The sequence below is a fragment of the Hippocampus zosterae genome, chromosome 1, assembly GCF_025434085.1.
Source record: "Hippocampus zosterae strain Florida chromosome 1, ASM2543408v3, whole genome shotgun sequence".
NCBI lineage: Eukaryota > Metazoa > Chordata > Actinopteri > Syngnathiformes > Syngnathidae > Hippocampus > Hippocampus zosterae.
In genome coordinates, this window is record NC_067451.1 from 7616887 (window position 1) to 7636981 (window position 20095).

Genomic DNA, 20095 nt, shown 5'->3' on the forward strand with positions numbered 1-20095 from the left:
AACGACTTGAGTGTCGACCAGATCCCCGCCTTCGGTTTGATCCATCTGCGACCCCATTGAATTGATCTTAATCTTTAATGTACCGTTACTGAGCTTGCTCTGTTAAATTAGTTATTATAAATAGTGCAGGAAAGATTTAAGGCATTACATTATATTCATCCAGCATCAGATTTGCTTCCTACTTTTAAAGTTTTTTTCCCCCATTTTAGGTGTGCTGCTGCCTGTGTGGAACCCCCAAAATCCGTCAGTCGGGGACAAAGTGGCTCGGGCAATCGTGTACTTTGTAGCTCTTGTCTATATGTTCCTGGGCATGAGCATCATCGCGGATCGATTCATGTCCTCCATAGAGGTGGGCGCTTCCCAGCTGGAGGTGTGCAAATATGTGTGCAACATGATTGGATTCATGAACCATGCACCCTTCCTCTCCAGGTCATAACATCCCAGGAAAAAGAGATAACCATCAAGAGGCCCAACGGCGAGACCACCACTGCCACAGTCAGGATTTGGAACGAGACAGTTTCCAATCTGACCCTCATGGCCTTAGGCTCCAGCGCCCCCGAGATCCTGCTGTCCGTCATTGAGGTAGGTCCGGAAAAACAAGACTGGCACAAAGCAGCACTTGCGCCTCACCCAAAAGCATAGGGAGTCAATAGTGAGAAATTAGGCAAAAGCATGTTTGATGCTCATTTTCATGACCATAGACATCAGCAGACTGAGCATAGGGATTGTTGGCGCTGCAGATTCTACAGGTCTTGTGATAAATCATCAACACGAGAAGTAGTCTGCAGCATAGTAAGTAGGGGAAATGGGTGATGCACGATCATTGCACAAGCGGCGTACCTCAGGAGTCATGCGCAAGTACTCCGCAGTTGCTATTTATCAGGCCATCAAGACTGAAGTACATATCACTTTTGCCTTACAACCAATTAGCACAGGCCAACCGGAGGTTTTCAGCCATTTTGTTGGTGCAAACTTGTGCTTTCTCTGCAGGTGTGCGGTCACAACTTCTCTGCGGGCTCTCTGGGCCCGAGCACCATTGTGGGCAGTGCTGCCTTCAACATGTTCGTCATCATCGCATTGTGCGTCTACGTGGTTCCTGATGGCGAGACGCGCAAGATCAAACACCTGCGGGTATTTTTCGTTACGGCCGCCTGGAGCATCTTCGCCTACATTTGGTTGTACCTCATCCTTAGCGTCTTCTCTCCGGGCGAGGTGGAGGTGAGGCACCAGAATCCATGTATCCAAAATCCAAAAATGAAAATGTTACTTCATTATTCTCTTATCTGTTTTTTAACTACACCAAACAAATGAAAAAATAACTCAAACATTTTTTATAACTTCACAAATACATTTGTCGAGTAATTTGCATTACTAAACATACATTAGCGTCTTAGCTGCCACGAAAGGTAGACCATATCACGTTAAATGCCAGGATGTGTGTAATGTCTTGTTTGACTGGTTGTGGCTGATAACAAGCTACCAGACCGTAACTGTTGTTTTTTTATTAGTATTGCCAAACCAATTTATTTGTAACAAGTTTTGCTCTGACCAACCAATCACAAGACGGAAAATACTGACCGAATACGAAATCTCATTCGTTAAACATATTGCTAATATAGTTCAAGTGATGTGCTAGCACGTCAGATTTTTTTTTTAATTGACTGTAAATGGCAAACATTCAATGCACTCTTACTGAGGAAGATAGAAAAGAATTGTTTTCAAATTGCTTTGCTTGTATTTTTCTAGGTATGGGAGGCAGTGCTGACGTTCCTCTTCTTCCCCCTCTGCGTGGTCCAGGCCTGGGTGGCCGACCGCCGCCTCCTCTTGTACAAGTACACCCGCAAGCGTTACCGCGCCGACAAGCACCGAGGCGTCATCATAGAGACGGAAGCGGGGCCGGGCGTGGGCGGGGCATTAGGCCAGGGTGGCTTCACTAAAATGGACATGCTGGAGCTGGATGGCCAGATGGCGCTCAACTGCCACAGCGCTTTGGACGGCGGACTGACGGAAGAGGGCGCGGCCAAGGACGAGGAGGACGAGGCCCGGCGGGACATGGCCAGAACGCTGAAGGAGCTCAAGCAGCGCCACCCAGATAAAGACATGGAGCAGCTCATTGAGATGGCCAACTATCAGGTCATTCAGAAAATAATCAGTCTCCGTGGCATTTACAAGTTCACGTTGTCTAAATTAGTTAGGATTCATTGGTATTTGGATTATGAGGGGGCTCCTTAGAGACTGTAATGGCTCCCTTGTAACCAAAATGCTCTCGAACCCCTGTTCTGAACTTGCGGTCTCTGTCAATCAGGTTCTGATGCAACAGCAAAAGAGCCGAGCGTTCTACCGAATCCAAGCCACCAGGATGATGATCGGAGCCGGAAACATCCTCAAGAAGCATGCTGCTGACCAGGCTCGCAAGGTCAGCGGCGTACCACCTGGCTCACTTCCCACACCTAAAAACTATGGACTCATTGAGGTCTTTTTTTCCCTCACAGGTGGTGAGCAGCCACGAGACCCAAGCCCAAGAAGATGACCCTTACACGGTTAGGCTGGAATTTCAGCCCGCTTTGTACCAGTGCTTTGAGAACTGCGGCTCTCTCAACCTGACCGTCTCCAGACATGCGGGGGACGCTTCCGTCACCGTCAAGGTGAGTCATGGATGATGTGTGTGTGTGTGTATGTGTGTGTGTGTGTGTGTGTGTGAGAAGCACATTTCCAACCGTGATATTTTCCTCACATCCCATCTCACACCATCGTCCTCCGGTCTTCTTCCTGCCTCCAGGTGGACTACCGCACCGAGGACGGCACGGCCAACGCTGGCTCTGACTACGAGTTTGCCGAGGGAACGCTTCTGTTCAAGCCGGGCGAGACCCTCAAAGGTAGACAATGGAAAAAATGCCCCTCCCCCCCCAGGGGTATACCAACATTTGGAACTTCCGTTGACAGAGATCACAGTGGGGGTGATTGATGACGACATCTTCGAGGAGGATGAGTACTTCTATGTGCACCTAAGCAACCCCAGATTGGTGGGCTACCCCGAGATTAGCACCTCCCCGCTTGATGCTGGCTGCGCCCCCAAAGCTGTGCTGGGTGACAACCACACGGCCACCGTGACCATTTATGATGACGACCACGCTGGTAAGGCATCGCTTCGTCACGTCAGTCAATCGCAGGGCACGTATAGATTAAGAAGTTTTCAACATCGCCTCAATTTCACATTTTCACCCAAACTAACTCGCATGAGTTTAGAATGTGGGGGAAAGTATTGTGAACTCGTTCGTGGGAAACTCCTTTACAGGGAAGAAATTGAAGTATTTAAGAAATTAATATTATGTCATTATAGCCAAAGACGGAAGAAAGTCATCATTTAACAATATAGTCAGAATATTACGCCTTTCATTTTTGCAAACGACAGATTCCCCAAGAATGGGATTCGAAAAGTTTGGCGCCCTCTAGTGGTACCTGGAAGAATCATCCATCCATCCGTATTAACCGTCTTATCTTCGCTAGGGTCGCGGGCATACTGGAATCTATCCCAGCTGTTTCGGAAGGGGGTGGGGCGGGTTTGGCGGCTGTACCCTGGACTGGTTGCCAGCCAATCGCAGGGCACACACAGAGAAATAATCATTCACGCTCACACTCACACCTGGGGACAATTTGGAGTGTTCCAATCAACCTGCCACCAATGTTTTTGGAACGTGGGAGGAAACCGGAGCACCCGGAGAAAACCCACGCAGGCACGTGCAGAGTATGCAAACCCCACACACGATGTCTGCACCTCTTCATTGTGAACCGGATGTGTTAACCACTCGTCCACCGTGCCGTGCATAAAAGAATCACTGATTTATAATGCAAATAAAATCAGCATGGGGGTTGTTTAAACATTTTTTTTCCTCCCAATCCATTGCATTTTTGTCGAACCCGGAGATTTTAATTGGCCTAATGCAAAGGCGATGAAGTGTTATTGACTCATGTAAATTACCAATTAATTTGTTAGTGGAATTCATGAAACAACAACAAGAGGTAAAATTGCCTTTTGTGTCTCAAGCAAATAACCTCGTGTAGTTCTAACTAATTTGAAATCAGTTAATGGGAAAAGAAACTGACGACGGCATTGAAATTGGTTTTGCGCCTGTGGAAAGCCAAGTGTTTGATCACCGGCGTGACTGTTCTGCTGGGATGTCATCAAAGCTTCTACAATTTTCCAAAACACAGGGGAGCCCCCCGTGTGATGTGGGGGTGTCCGCTCTACCGCTTTGATCGCCTTTTATCAGGAGTTTTTAAATTCCTCCTCCTCGTCCTCCTCGGCCACGCTCTTCAGGTATCTTCACCTTTGAGAGCAGCACTCAGCGGGTGAGCGAGAGCGTGGGCGTGATGGAGGTGAAGGTGCTTCGGACGTCAGGGGCTCGGGGGCTGGTGGCTGTTCCCTACCGCACGTTGGACGGCACGGCCAGGGCGGGCGAGGACTACGAGCCGGCGGCGGGCAAGCTGGAGTTTCAAAATGACGAGACCATGTGAGTGGCAAATTTCTTGTTGCTTACTGGGGAAGTGCTACATGCTAATGGCCAGTTTATTAGGTACACCTATGCTCCAAAATAAGTGTTTCATCAAGAGGATGAGCACTTTTAGCAAAGCATGAAATGGCATCAAAGTTTTGTGAGTCCCGGAATACTTTTGTGACCTCACTTTATGTTGTTTTGGGTTTTTTTTTGCTTCATATATTTGGTTATTTCTCTTTGTTTGTGTGCCGTTTCATCCGTGCTATCAAGTGATGCGTTTGGGGTTTAAGGAAGCTTGAAATGTTCCCTCATTAGCGAGATCCCGTGAGCCCTTGCTCTTTTTATCCCTCCCTCGCGTTGACTTGTCATCATCTCTGGAGCACGCTCTTCCGTAACGAGCTTCTCGCCCCTTGAGGAGAAGGGATTGAGAATCGCTTTGGATTCGGTTGCCAGTGCTGCGGTATTTTCCGTCGTCTTGCAAATGACTTTTGGGAGGGGTTTTTTTTTTCAACTTTAAGTTCACTGAAGAAAAAAAAAAGTCAAAGTATGACTGTAGGAAGTGTCTGGAGCGAGAAGGCTGAAATCCTGCGTCGGCTTTAGTCCTCTTGTCCTTTTCTCTCTTCTGTGCTCTCTTCTGCTACTTAGCATCTGGGTCTTTAATGTATGAAGCCTCAAGCAGGCTTGACGTTTTCCAAATTAGCTCGCTGTAGCTGATTCTTTTGCCCTTTCTCTCCTTGTTGACTTGATTTCCCTTTTCTGTTCCTCATCCTCAACAAATTGGCCATCTCCATCCGGCCATCCTTATTTTGGTCTTAATTCAATTTCACCGGCTTCAGGACCCTTGTCGTAAGTCAATGTCCCACCACCACCCCCACATCCCCCCCCCTTCTCCTCGTCCTTCCCGGCCCTCCAGATTGTGTTTACTTGTCACATCTTTTGTTTGTTCTCACTGTTTGAATGAGCTCCCAGTGCAAGTCTGGCACAAGATTCAAGTGATAAAAGTCAGGGGAGAGGAACAAGTAAGTGGGGCACTCGAGAGAAAATATAAGCAAGGGTAAGGATAAGGAAGGAAGGAAGGAAGGAAGGAAGGAAGGAAGGAAGGCGTTGCCCATTGGCATCGCTGTGCATCCAATTAACAAATTATGCCAGCAGGTGAAAATCTGTGCTGTAAAGACTGCTAGCTTAATGCTAACATATAATGTGGAACACCATAGACAGGCTAAAAAATAGCAGAACAGTCAACAGAGTTGAACAGTTTCCACCACTTTAACACATGGAGCAACACATAAAAAATTGAAGAGAATACAATACTCACAATCATATTTTCTCCCTGTGACATGGGAGGAACGACAATTACACTGGTCAGCATATTTTTAGTCATTGTTTTTTTTTGAGAGATGTCAGTAAACATTTTTTGTGCTGATTCCGACTCTGCCTTTGTTTTTTTCTCCAGATCATCAAATTTTATAAGCGTAATAATTATATAAGTAAATATTTTCTAATATTTATGAATGAAGGATTAGGCTAAGCAACGGCGATTTTCTTTCTGAAATGTCATAGATAGGACTCACAACACATAGTAAAATCACTATTATGCAAGCTATTGAAGGTCCCAAAAAAATTAATGAACAATCCCCAAAAAAGTAATAAAGTAATTTTTTTATATTAGTGTCAAAAATATCATTTAGGGACACATAAAGCCTTCTTGATTAAAATTTGCTGTTGAACAGTGTTCTTGGACATTAGTTGGGGACCTTCTCTGCCTCCTCTTCTTGTTGTTAATTATGCTGCATGTCTTCCATTACAGCTCTGCAGTGCCCAGAATGTTGTAGCACAACGTGAAACGACACCGAAGGCGCGCAACTCTAAACTCCGACTTGCCCGTATGACGTAAAAACCTGTAGATAGGAATGACATCCATTGAATTAAGTGGAATCAATGAAACTCTTAAGTCAGGGCGTGCGTCTGTGATTTGTACATGGTTTGCGGTGGGCTCTGTTGCCATGGTAATTGCTGATCTAACGACCATGTACGCCGCTCTCCGGTGAAAACTTCCTCCCTCAAAAGGCGCCGACCGACATACAACTTTGAGTCGGCACTAATTAAAAACAAGCCGCTTTTTTAATTAGACAGGAAGTAGGGCGTGAAGCTCCGCCAAACTTGCTTAATTTGCCCGTAAGTGGTCAGCCATGGCTGCGGGGAAAGTCTTGTTTTTCCACACACCCATGAATGTTATTCATGTATTCTTTGGCCTGTGTGCGTTCGTGGACTGGATACCAGTTAGTGTGTGTGTGTGTGTGTGTGTGTGTGCTGTTTGTGTTTCATCCTGTCAATGTGTATTTGTGTATCAAGGTTCACTGCTTTCACTTTTGAGTCCTCTTGGGTTTTAAAACTTAATCGGAAGAAAAACAATTCGTGTGTAGTATGGCACATCGTGTTTGTAAATTCCCGACGTTGTGAAAGTACCCTGAATGTACCATACTGCTTCCGTAGCAAGTGTAAGTTGTGGGCTTCGTTGTTATCAGTGGATTGCTCTTCTTTACGAATGACAAAAGAAAGAGATGGAATCCTTTAATGCAGTTTATTAAAAGGAGAAAGAAAAAAACGTCTGCACCTCCGAACGGATGAACGAGAATACAACCACCTTTCAGTAACTAAAACACTTCCTGCTTCTCTTTAGCCAATCAGACGCAAGCAAAATAAGAATATTTCAACAATTATTAAACAGAATAAAATTTAGATAACTACAACATAAAATAATATAATGCTCAAATATAAAATGAAAATAATTAATAATAATAATTAACATAAGCTTAAGTAGCCATCTACGGTGTGGCCATCGGGAATTTCAGGAAAAAAATTGAATTTTCTCGAGGGACCACCATATTTCAGGGCCGGTCCTGGTCATCGAGGAGCCCAGAAGTCGTCCACTTGTCAGTGGTTACATTTCGGAGCGTCACGGCCGCACTCCGTCAGCGACAGCTTTGCAGCGCGTGACGTCGTCGGTTGGACGCCCGATGGGCCGGCCGGCGAACGGATAAATTTGCGTGTTTGTCTACCATCTGCCGTAGATTTGGAGGAATTTACTTTGGAGGAGCAGCGCTCAGCTAAGCGATCTCAAAGAAAGCCACGAACAAATAGAAGCAGAGATTTTTTTAGGACGTCATTGGCAAGAGTAAAGCTTCTGATTAGTTGTTGAAACGAAAACTAAGGGCATTGTCATTTCCGTTCATCCATTTTTATCGTCCTCACCACGGCTCAGGGTAAATTGGATGAAGTTTACATATGCAGATCTCTCTCTCTCTCTCTCTCTCTCTCTATATATATATATATATATATATATATATATAGTATACTGTATATATGTTCACCACCAACACCACAACAATGATGATAATCGCAGAAGCAGCGGGAGGAAGGGGAACTGCGGTAAGATGAAGATTGGAGGTGAAAGAAAGAGCATGTTTGCGTGCATAAGTTGCCCTGATGATGCACTGCAGCACCGGGGACACGCAAACGGATTCGGTTCACGTCCAGTCCGATCCGCTCTTATTTTAACGCGGTGGGAGATGCGCTTGTGTGCGTGTGTGGGGGCGGGGGAAGTGGGGGGGGGGGAGTGAGGGACAGAGCGAGAGTGAGAGTTCCGCTCCATGTGATCAATCCAATTGTATTTATTTGTTCGGACGCGTTTCGCTAATTGAACAATTTTGGCTCAAACCAATCAAGCTGAGGGAGAAAAGATGCTGATGTGATTGCCTAAAGAAACAGTCACATTGCCTTTCAGATTGTGAAAGAAGATTACTGGTACATTGACATGGAAACGCAGGGAACTCTAAAATCTAATTAGACCCCCTCCACCCCAAAAATCATCCACTTGTATTGAAGGCAAAAAAACCTGAAAAACTGTTGGCAATAGATGAAAATATATTTCCTTTTCAATCAGTTTGAAGTTGTTTTTCAAGGTGAGAGGAAGTGTGTGTGTGTGTGTGTGCGTGTGCGTGTGCGTGTGTGTGCATGTGTGTGTGTGTGTGTGTGTGAGCGTCTCAACCGTCAAAAACAGTAAAATAAGAGTGTGTCTATAAATTAGCCCAAGTGAAGAAAATATCTTGGCAAATGTAACACACACACACAAACACACGCACGCACACACGCAAACGCATTACTGGTGCTCAATCAAAGTGGCAGTCAGAAATTGAATGCAGAGCAACGGAAACATCAAAACATCCATGTGTCTCATTTCCCAAATAGGAACAACTCACCGTGTGCTCACTCATTTGACTGTTTACCTCGTGATGAAAATTGACACGCGTACCATGACAACATCATCAATACGCACTACCAGCACTGGTGCCCCACAGGGATGTGTCCTCTCGCCACTGCTCTTCTCTCTCTACACAAACGATTGCACCTCAACAGATCCAGCTGTCAAACTCATAAAGTTCGCAGACGACACCACGGTCATCGGTCTCATCAAAGACGGCGACGAGTCTGCGTACCGCCAACAAGTGGAGCAGCTGGAGCTTTGGTGCGGCCGACACAACCTCGGGCTGAACACGCTCAAAACTGTAGAGATGATCGTGGACTTCAGGAAACATTCTTCTCCTCAGTTGCCCCTCACACTATCCAACTGCCCTGTGTCAACCGTCGAGACCTTCAAGTTCCTGGGAATCACAGTCTCCCAGGACATGAAGTGGGAAGTCAACACCATCTCCATCCTGAAAAGGGCCCGGCAGCGGATGTACTTCCTGAAGCTGAAGCGACTTCAACGGACAGTTAGGACGGCAGAAAAAATCGTTGGCACCGCCCTACCCACTCTTGAGGACTTGCACACTGCAAGAATCAAGACAAAGGCACGGAAAATCCTCCTGGATCCCCCGCACCCTGCCCACCACCTTTTTCAGCCACTCCCCTCAGGCAGACGCTACAGATCCATGCGCACCAAATCCAGTAGACACTTAAACAGCTTCTTCCCTCTAGCCATTAACTCCTTAAACAGTCACTGACAGTCACTCTTCTTGCACCACAAAATGGTACTTCAAAACTAGTGGTTACTCTAAAATGGTTCAATGATTTTGTTGTTTACGATGATACTAGTGCAGCGTGTTATACCGGAGACAAATTCCTTGTGTGTTCTACATACTTGGCCAATAAAGATGATTCTGATTCTGATTCTGATGATATCGTCATCGGCTGGTGAAGTTTGTGTGCAAAAGCAGTCGGCCCACAAAGCTTCATGAAAGTGTCCCCTGTCGCGCAGGAAGATCATCCAGGTGCGGATTATCGACGACGAGGAGTACGAGAAGAACAAGTCCTTCAGCATCGAGCTGGGCGAGCCGCTTCTCTTGGAGATTGGACAGAAGCACGGTCTGTGTGTGTGTGTGTGTGTGTGTGTGTGTGTGTGTGTGCGTGTGTGTTTGCGCGCGTCAGAATGGCTTGTATGGTTAAATGAAGTGTTTGTTGTTGGTTGGTCAGGAGACTCCAATGAGAACAAACCGCCGGTAGGGGCAGAGGAGGACGAGGTGGCCAAGATGGGCTGCCCCAGCCTGGGCGAGCACACGCAAGTCCACGTCGTCATCGAGGAGTCCTACGAGTTCAAGGTACGGCGCTCACGTCCGTTCCCTCCCGTCAACAACATGTAGCAGTTTCCGGAGCTTGTCCTCATCTAGGTTGGAAACGGGTGGAACATTTCTGCTCAATGTCCAGAAAATTACCACACGCTCATTCTTCATTGATCATGTGTGTATGTGTGTCTGTGTGTGCAGAGAGCAGTGGATGTGCTTTTGGAGCAGCGTAGCAAGGTTGTCCATCTCTATCTCTCTCTCTCTCTCTCTCCCCCTCTTTCTCTTTGTCTCTGACTTTCATTATAGGCGCATGCTATTTTTTGGGTCCTACTTCTTGTGTATACAAAGACAAACACTCGCCATTTCCTGCTGCTTTACACTGATATACTGTCTTCTACAGCTCTCTGAAATCAGCCCCCCCCCCCTCCCCCGCCCTTTCCCCCGTCTGGGAGTGATTTAACAACCGGAGATTTCTCTTGCTTTGCTCTTTTCCGCCGTGTCTGGGTGTGCTCGCCTGTGTGTCCTATATGTGTGTGTGTGTGTAATGTGTGTGCGTGCGTACAGAATACAGTTGACAAGCTGATCAAGAAGACAAATCTTGCCTTGGTAGTGGGAAGCAGCAGCTGGAGGGAGCAGTTTGTTAGCGCGGTGACAGTCAGTGCAGGTACACACACACACACGTACACAAATATTATATTACATACATCCGCACTGCTACAAATCGCTGGAAAAATCCACAAATAATTGACAGCATCCCTAAAAGAGGTTTGTGATAATGTCCACATGTCACAAGATGGCAGCAAAGCACTTCAGAGCTTCAGAGCAGCAACACCTTGCATCTTGCTTGTACACAGTCCTGAAGCCATGTGACATGAACGGCGCCACTGGCTCAGTTCAATCACTCAATGCAAACAAACCAACTTAACATGAAGCCAAAATGACACCTGAGCACGGGGGTCGGCAACACGCGGCTCTTTAGCGACATCTAGTGGCTCCCCGGAGCTTTATAAAATGTGGAAAAAGATTTTGATAGTAGGCTAATATAGCCGAAATAGATATAGATACATGTTGTAGCTCCGAAAAAGGAGAGCTGTGGTGTTGTTTTTTTTAAAAACGTACACTTTATGCTTTTAACAGTCTCGACAAACATACACAGACACTTCTGCGTCCGACTCCGTTGCCTTCTCTCTTCTCGTTCGACTCGAGAGGCGTTCAAAGACAGCCTCTGTAAAACGGAAATTAATGATCACTTCACTGACACTAAGAAAAGCGAAAATAATTCACCAAAACAAAAAAAAATCAAGCGAGGAAATTACAAAATTAATTCTATGGGGGCGTTTGTGAACAAACAACAAAGGAATGAACAACATAAACAATTCGGAGACATACATGCAGCATGTTTTTTCCTTCATTTTAAGTTTTATAGAAGGCTTTTATTTTTTTGCGGCTCCAGATATATTTGTTTTTTGTTTTTATTGTCCTCTTTCAACATTTTGGGTTGCCCTAGCACAAACGAATACGCACAGTGTCGTTTTACAACAAGGGTACGCAAAGTTTTCGACATTTACACACAATAAAGTTGAGCGAATTCTGTAAAATAACCCCCCCCCCCTAATATGCAAATGAGCAAATTTGTGAGCGCGTTCTCATTTTTGGTTGGGGCAGGAGATGACGACGACGACGAAAGCGGCGAGGAGCGCCTGCCGTCGTGCTTCGACTACATCATGCACTTCCTGACCGTCTTCTGGAAGGTTCTGTTCGCCTTCGTGCCACCCACCGAGTACTGGAACGGCTGGGCCTGCTTCATCGTGTCCATCTCTCTGATCGGCGTGCTGACGGCCGTCACCGGCGACCTGGCGTCGCACTTCGGCTGCACCGTGGGCCTGAAGGACTCGGTGACGGCTGTGGTCTTCGTGGCGCTGGGCACGTCCGTGCCAGGTGAGGCCCCGGCGTTGGGATGGGGGCACCCCGAATTTAGCAGCTCATATGACGATTAATTCCGCGCGCGGTGTGCCCCGCAGACACGTTCGCTAGCAAGGTGGCGGCCATCCAGGACCAGTACGCCGACGCGTCCATCGGCAACGTGACGGGCTCCAATGCCGTCAACGTCTTTCTGGGCATCGGCGTAGCTTGGACCATCGCCGCCGTGGCCTGGCGGGCTCGCGGCCAAACGTTCAGGGTGGACCCGGGCAACTTGGCCTTCTCCGTCACCCTCTTCACCATCATGGCGTCGCTGTGCGTCACCACGCTGCTCTACCGGCGGCGACCCGGCACGGCCGGCGGCGAGCTGGGCGGCCCGAGGACTTGCAAGGTGTTGACGTCGCTTTTCTTCGTGTCGCTCTGGCTGGTTTACATCCTGCTGGCGTCCCTGGAGGCCTACTGCCACCTGCCCGTCCTGTAGACGCACGCGTGACGGGGTCCAAATAATCCAGCCACGCCATTTTGCTGTGGCGCAGTGCCAAAATGGAGGAAGTAGAAGTTGCGCGCAGCTAACTCAAGAAAAGAGAGAAAAAGAAGTTCATGAGGACATTGAAAGCGGAAGGTGCATTGGGAATCGTTCATTCCCCAACTTAATCATTACATTGGGATTTTTATATAGTGGACGTAGGTCGGGCCTCCACTTCAGTAGGAAGTCGTGAGGAAGCATATGGCTGCCACGCCAGAAAAAAAAACAAACAAAAAAAAAACATTCAATGTCACATGATAACACACAGCCGTTCACGCAATACTCAACATCACCCCAACCTAGTTTTGAGTCACCTCCTTTGTCCAAGCTTTTCATTGTATTTTTGTGTGCAATCGTAAAGGAAACAAGGAGGGGGAATAATGAAGACGAAAACGGTGAAATGCTGCCGCAAGTTACGTTTGCATTTTGAAATTTCTCAGGCTTGCACCGATTTTTGTTTACGGACTCGGCGTACGGCCGGAGCGCGAGCCAGCTGTGCTCCTTCTCCCTTACTTAATTGCCCCCTGCGTTCGATTTGGATCATTTTCATGATTTTTGCAAAGCACAACATTTTGAAGCTCCTCGTTGTTTTCACCGCAATGACTAAGCAGGAGGACAAAGCCAAGATGAGCCAATCACAGATTTGTTTGCTCCAAGAAACTGGACTTTTGTTTGTCCTCAACAAGTGAAAAAGTCCCACAAATGTCCGTGCTCTTTAACTAGATGGGAATGTAGTTGAAGCTTCTTTTGTCTCTAATGTCACTCTGCCCAACTAGATCTTACATGCCTTTATTTATTATCATACAAGCATGTTTTTTTCTCATGAATGGTTCGCATCTCAAAGTTAAATCCACGAGTCAAGCCCATCATGCATCACGTTGGCATGGGCCCGTGTCGCCACCTGCAGGCCCAAATGTTGTTTTCTATTTGTCAATAAACAAATATTAGCATTACACAATGTTCGTTCGTATGCTGGATCCGTTTAACGTTTACCACCGTCAGTTCCAACTGTTTGATTTGCTTCAATATTTATCTTGAGAAAGATACAAATGATTATCTGAAAATATCCCGAGCTTGGGTGTGTTGCGTGTTTAACTTTATTGATGCCCCCCCCTTAACATTTGTCCGGTTCAGTATTATTCACCAAGTGCTTCTGTTCCAAGCATAAGACGATTCATATTATTTTGTATTTGTTTTTATTATTGTGTTTTGTCAGTGACAGCATCAGAAATCAGAACATTTAAGTAAAAAAAATCGACTCTGTGTGCGTTCGTGTGTTCGCACATTTCTGTCACGAGTGTGTCGATGCATGAATTGAACACATTCAGAATAGACTGTTGATGTTTCCAAAGTAGTAAATAGTATTTTTCCAAATGAACCTTGTACAAAGTGTCATAAATGTTTACAATGACCCACCGATGTTTTTTTGTCAAAGATTAAATAAAACTTGCGAGGTAAATCATCGCAGAGGTGTGTGTCAATACTAACGAGATGTATGTGTGCCATGAAAAGAAGAAAATAAGCAGAACTTTCAAAGATAAAGGGTTGTTTTCTTATTTTGAATATGTATGTATACAATATGTGTGTATCGACTCCGAGTTGAGAACACACACACATGCACACAGTAAACCGTGTTTTCATTCTCTTTTGTGCAATATCACACATGAATTTATTGTAATGAAGTGGGTTATGTGGTTGGTTTAGGACATATGATGCATTTTCCTAAATTAAAGCTGTCCCTTGTGTCTTGATGTCTGTGGCGTGCTTTTGTTAAAATACCCCATGGCTCAACAATTACGTTTTTTAATGAATGCAGCTCTGCTTACAGTGTGTGAAGTCTAAATGATCACGTTGTTGGTTGTAATCCACAGTGAAAGTTGGTTTATGTTAATTTGTTGCGAGAGAGTTGGGCGGAAGTGCTTTTCGACACATTTTCAGAAGCAGTCAGATAACGTGAGATGTATCTGGTCGTTTAAACTCACACTTGATGGTCAGGGTACTAGCAGGCACTCTTGAAACAAAATTGCTGCAAATACTAGAAAGCTAATTTTTCAAAAATAATTCAATGTTCTTCAATGTTAACCGGCTAATCACGTGCTTATTCCTTGTGCTTTTGAATTCCGATGTGTCCCCGAAATAATTTTGCCTGGCTGTGATTGGTGGAGAATACGGAAGCGAGCGGAAGTTGTCTTTCTATAACTACAGGTACGTTTTGGCGTAGTTTACGGCCCACAATAACATTTCACGTGGTTAGTCAAAATATGACGATGACAAGTAGCAGCGTATCGGTGAGTTTTCGCGACGCTACAGTCGAGAGAATCAAGATGTAAAACAAAAACAAAAGTCGCGTTTGTGCTAAATTTACTGCGCATGCGTACTGCTTAGAACATCCTGGAAGAAGCTCCGTGAGTCCTCTTTTAACATGACAGTATATCCAAGATACGTTTGATTTGTTTTTTTAAAAACATAATTTTTGTTGTTCTCTTGAGAATATGTCATATTCTCTACATGGATAATTGCTCATTTGTGCTACTGAAGTCAATCGTTAAGACGACATCTAGTGGCGAAACAGGACATAATAACGTTTGAATTATGATGAACATTTTGGGGATAGGATCTAGCACAGGGGTGCCCATTAGGTAGATCCTGATCTACCGGTAGATCTAAGACAGGTCCCAACCCAAGTAGATCCGAAGAGTGTCGAGAAGAAAAAAAACAAACAACCATTTGTGTGTCTTTGTACATGTTAGTAATATATTTTTTGTGTTAATATACACTGCACACTAATCAGTGTCATTTTCACAAAAAAAATATTTTAAAAATAAAATAAAGCAGGTAAATCTTAAATTTGTGTGTGTGTGTGTGCGTGCGCGCGCCGGTAAGGGTAGATCCCGTGAGGTTAGTTGATCAAAAAGTAGATCTTCGATCCAAAAAGTTTGGGCACCCCTTCTAGCACGTCCACGATTGATTTTTTTTGGTCCTTAATTTGAACTTAAAATATGTCATCCAATGTTTCAGTACACGTGTGTTCACTGTCCTGTCCTGTATATGTATACAACCTGAATCACTATATTTATAATGAGAAATATTGCACATCCAAAGCACCACCCCTTACCACGTGTGTCCTTTTGTTTTTCTGTTTCGTGAATGTCTGTACCCATGTACATTTATAAAGCATGTGTTAATCAGTTTTATTAATCGTGATTCATTCCTAATAGATTTGCATTCCATCTTTTTTCTGTTCACATCCATAAGAAAAAAACTATTTGTAATAGCCATAAATCTACGATAGTATCATTTTTAAGTTCAAAGGAGGAAAACACGGTAGCAGATTGAGACAATAGCAACACTCACTTTCCCACATCACCTCAGTGAGTTTGTGTTTTATTGAAGCTGCAACCGAGCAGACAGCAGACAGTACAAAGATATTTTGGCTTTTTAAAAGTGCATTTTGTCATCAAAAGTGCACCACATCCACGTGCAAATTTTTCGGAGAATAATAATCATGCGAAAAAAAGCATTGCAAAAATCGTGTAGCTTGATGTGCAATGAGTGAAACGTGGTGTAATAAATAAAATATGGATGAATCACAAGTGGACTAAGCATGAATTGTGAACGCAATACTTCGGTCTCATTTTGAGTAGAACATTGGTCCTTGGGTTGGCCTCGGGGGCGTCTAGTCGTTGAGGGGCTCCGAGGGTGGTCGCTGGTGGGTGGAGCAGTGTCCCATCCTGGAAAAACAACAAAGACTTAATCAATCAGCATCTCGCTCAGAGCATGAGTGTCATCGTCTTCGCCAATAATTAGATGGAAATTTGTGTGTGTTATCAAGAGGATTTTAAACCCTTGGGGAGAGCTTTTGGATTATCATACGTGATTTGGAATGAATTGGTACCGAACCCAAGACACGGCATTCAAATTGTGGCCAAAGCATTGATATAACCCCCACATGAATTGCTCATTTTGATGTATACACACAAAAACATGAGAGCTCCAAATAATTGTCTGTAACGAATTAATAAAGTGTTTGGAATTTGAATCAAATGCCAGGGTTTTTGTGATGTAAAAAAAATGACAGACCAAGATAAATCATTTCAAACCTTTTTCCACCATTCATGTGATCCGTTCGACTCCATTAGAAAAAAAAATATATATTTTCAACATAACTTTCAAACTTCTCAGCGCACACCTGCCAGAATTTAAGGTGCCTCCTTGGACCCCGAACTCTTGTACTGTCCACGTACATTCAGCGAATGAGTTAAAATTGTGAAATGCTTTGCTTAGCACTATCTAGAATAGCAAGAGTAGAAGTCACTTCACCGTGCTTACCTAAATTAGAACCTCAATTAAATTGTCATATTATTTGACAAAGAAAACAAATAATTCTTTTTTTACTTGATGAAACGTCCTTATATGTGGACGCCAGGCCCTTATAGTCCAAAATTTAACGTGTGTCCCCACATGTGGACACACAGGCCCCAGGAGGCCCAAATCCAGTTCAGCTGTTCTAGTAGGCTTTTCCTGACATTTTTGGGCTATTGTGAGATGAGGCTTACCATCTTGCCATAGCCCAGACATACAGTGTGGGAGTTGTCACGTGTTGGAAACCCTTGGCCGAAATTCCTGCAGCTCCTTAGTGGCCTCTTGGCAACCTCCCCGATCGGTTCTCTTCTTGTCTTTTCATCCATTTGGGATGGACGTTGAGCTCTTGTTTATGTCACCGCTGTGTCATAAGTGTCAGGAAAGGCTCGACCATGTGCCGGACCACATGAACAGCTGAACTTTATTTGGGGCTGGTAGGTGGCCCTTGAAATGGGGGCTGACACCCATTTGACGTTTAAAAGGTGAGGAGTTTGAATGTAATTGGTTCACTCTGAATACGACTAAGTTCTACAAGTTACAAGCCACATTAACCCTTTCAGGCACAGCGGTTATGTTATCAAGTTACAGGGTGTATGAAAGGGTTCATGGCGGACAAAATTTGGAAATGATTTATCTTGGCCTCATTTTCTATATACTGCGTAGAACATTGTCATTTGAACAGGGGTGTGTAGACTTTTATATCCACTGTGCAATTACATGCACAAAATGCAAATCAACCATACGATTCATGGCACCAAAAATTCATGCACACGCACGCTTAATTCAGGACCACAAATAATTCTTTGGGGGGCATGTTATAAATATTTCTTGACCGTGATTTAGTTGTTTGTTGCCCGCAATTAACTTTTCTTTTCCCTGTCAGGTTTGGGGCTGCTGGATTAGATTGTGACGGCCCGCAACAGTACCTGCAGAGTCCAGTGGAGCATTCGTAGTTGTTCTGGCAAAAAGCACCAAAAGGTTTGCTGTTCATGATCCTCCACAGCGGGCTCATACGGGCTACGCGCTTGTGCGCCGAATATGGACTCTGCACCGGCGAGGCCAACGGACCCGAGCACACCTGCCACAGGCAAGCACACACAGGCAGAATTGATCAACCCGGATGACTCTTTGCATTCAGGCCCCATTCAAGCAGGACTCACCTGCTGGGACAGAAGCAGCAGCAGCATCAGGAGGTAAAGAGAGTGTCTCCTAAGGGGGACTTTGCCTTCCGCCTTCATGTCAATTCAAAAGTACTTGCAAAAAAATAAAATACAAAAAAACAAAACAGCTGATGCGAGCCTGCCAAAACCTTTGTTGTTCTGACGGTCTGCCGTTGACGCTGGGGAGCGAGTGGCGCTAACACTTTGGACCGATTGCACCGCCTTATAAAGACACGCTGGCCTGCTTGTGGTGTGTGTTTGTGTGTGTGTCACATTTGTCCTGGGTCATCAGCCGCTCACTACCCTTTTTTTTGGGGGGGGGGGGGGGTGAAGGGGTGAGGGGTTGTACGGGTAATCACCTCTGTGGGCTAAATGGGACTTTGTGTTGAAAAAAAAATACACTTTAGCCTCATTTCATGTATGCACAAAGATAAGACATGGACACGTGAGGACGCTTATAAATTGTGTGTGTGTGTGTGTGTGTGTGTGTGTGTGTGTGTGTGTGTGTGTGTGCGTGCGTGTGTGTGTGTGTGTGTGTGTGTGCGTGCGTGGTGCATATGTGTATGTGCTTGTGTGTTCCAGGTGGCAAAAGTACTCAGAATTTAGGTAGAAGTAAAGATACTTGTTAAAAGAAATACAAGTCAAAGTACACTGGGGGGGGGGGGGGGGGGCGGTTGTTGAGTTTACTCACTTTTGTGGCACGAAATGAAATCATTTGGATCCAGATCGATTTTTGAGTAGATGTAAAGTACACTTTAACAATGTATCTGGATTTTATTTTGTGCACCCACTTGGTGAAAAAGAATTGCACCTCCAACATATACATCACCGGGCATGTTTATGTAAGCATACGCGTGCGCACGTTGGACAAGAGTTGCGGCGCTCCGTCTCCAGCTGATGGTGGTGTTGTCATTTGGCAAGAAGTCAGTGTTGACTCAGGCTGGCCTTGAGCACAAATACTTGGCAAAACATTTTGGGGTGGCACCAAGGACTTTGAGGCCCGCTATGTGGACATAAAGAAACGGCCAGTAGATGCCCGTCTGCTTCTGGCAAACCTTCCTCATAGTCCAGACGGTCAGAGTTCAAATTTGGGCCGCGGCGCCAGGATTCAGACACCATAAGCCGTCTTTGTCGTCCTTGATCATCACGCTATGGTTTTATGGTTGAATGAGTGATACGGGACAATACGCTGTACATGAAGGCTCCAAATGTTTCCACGGCGTCGCGGTTTTCCTTTGCAGCATGTCGGCAGACCAAATCAATCCGTTTTTGGCGACGGTCAGTTGGCTCCAGCTGCACTTTTGGAATCACCGTAACATCTGTGCTCATTTCGGTTGGCCCCGTCTATGGCATTTCACATTATACGTTCGCAAAAAATTAGCAGATGAAATATGCTTTTGGGTAAACATTTTGGTGTTTGGTCGGCCCTTTTAGTCCAGTGGTGAGCGCATTGACCTCACAGTGCAGAGGTCGTGGGTTCGATCCAGGCTACGGCCTTCCTATGTGGAGTTTGCGTGCTCTCCCCGTGCCTGCGTGGGTTTTCTCCGGGTACTCTGGCTTCCTCCCACATTCCAAAAACATGCATGACGGGTTGATTGAACGCTCCAAATTGTCCCTCCATGTAAGTGTGAGCGCGGATGGTTGTAAGTCTCTGTGTGCCCTGCGATTGGCAACCGGTTCAGGGTGTCCCCCCCCCCCTACTGCCCGAAGACAGCTGGGATATGTTCCAGCATGTCCCGCGACTCTTGTGAGGATAAGGCGGATCAGAAAATGGATGAATGGATTTTGGTGTTTCAATACAAATATGTTTAAATTCTCCTTTTGAGTGTGTCAGGTTTACAATCAACTTCAGGTGAAAGAATTTAGCGTTAGCGTGTGAGCTAACGAACGTGAGCGGGCACTAAAGAATACTTTAAAATGTTTTGAATGTATCTGGGGAAGGTCAAACTTGGGGGTTTGCACCCTCGCGACAAACAGGGATTTTGTGTGTGTGTGCTCAGGAGTTGCGGGCGAGCAGACGGGCGCTGCGTGAGGCCACTTAATTTTGCTGTCCTGTCAAACAGATGCAGA

At 45.4% G+C, this 20095-nt stretch overlaps 2 protein-coding genes across 4 annotated transcripts in view; one reads left to right on the forward strand and one right to left on the reverse strand.

Annotated features, from left to right (window-relative positions):
* LOC127599323 (sodium/calcium exchanger 1-like) overlaps positions 1-14254 on the forward strand; it is a 39140-nt gene extending 24886 nt beyond the window's left edge. Inside the window, exons 3-17 of one of the 3 annotated variants that reach the window (XM_052063230.1) lie at positions 210-349; positions 430-582; positions 991-1218; positions 1747-2133; positions 2306-2416; positions 2493-2645; positions 2780-2876; positions 2944-3135; positions 4319-4511; positions 9754-9860; positions 9969-10093; positions 10259-10294; positions 10622-10721; positions 11723-11995; positions 12079-14254. In XM_052063230.1, coding sequence (XP_051919190.1) covers positions 210-349; positions 430-582; positions 991-1218; positions 1747-2133; positions 2306-2416; positions 2493-2645; positions 2780-2876; positions 2944-3135; positions 4319-4511; positions 9754-9860; positions 9969-10093; positions 10259-10294; positions 10622-10721; positions 11723-11995; positions 12079-12458 — 2675 coding nt within the window. In that variant the 3' untranslated portion in view covers positions 12459-14254. Of the gene's footprint in view, positions 1-209; positions 350-429; positions 583-990; positions 1219-1746; positions 2134-2305; positions 2417-2492; positions 2646-2779; positions 2877-2943; positions 3136-4318; positions 4512-9753; positions 10094-10258; positions 10295-10621; positions 10722-11722; positions 11996-12078 lie in introns of all 3 variants that reach the window. The other 2 variants (XM_052063238.1, XM_052063221.1) reach the window with 2 other exon arrangements.
* A 1581-nt stretch (positions 14255-15835) lies between these two features.
* LOC127599571 (liver-expressed antimicrobial peptide 2-like) lies at positions 15836-18223 on the reverse strand. The gene is made up of 3 exons (XM_052063594.1): positions 18026-18223; positions 17792-17943; positions 15836-16234 (listed from the first exon to the last, which is right to left on the reverse strand). The coding sequence occupies exons 1-3, from the start codon at positions 18101-18103 to the stop codon at positions 16180-16182; spliced, it is 285 nt and encodes a 94-aa protein (XP_051919554.1). The 5' UTR covers positions 18104-18223; the 3' UTR covers positions 15836-16179.
* Positions 18224-20095: the final 1872 nt, after the last annotated feature.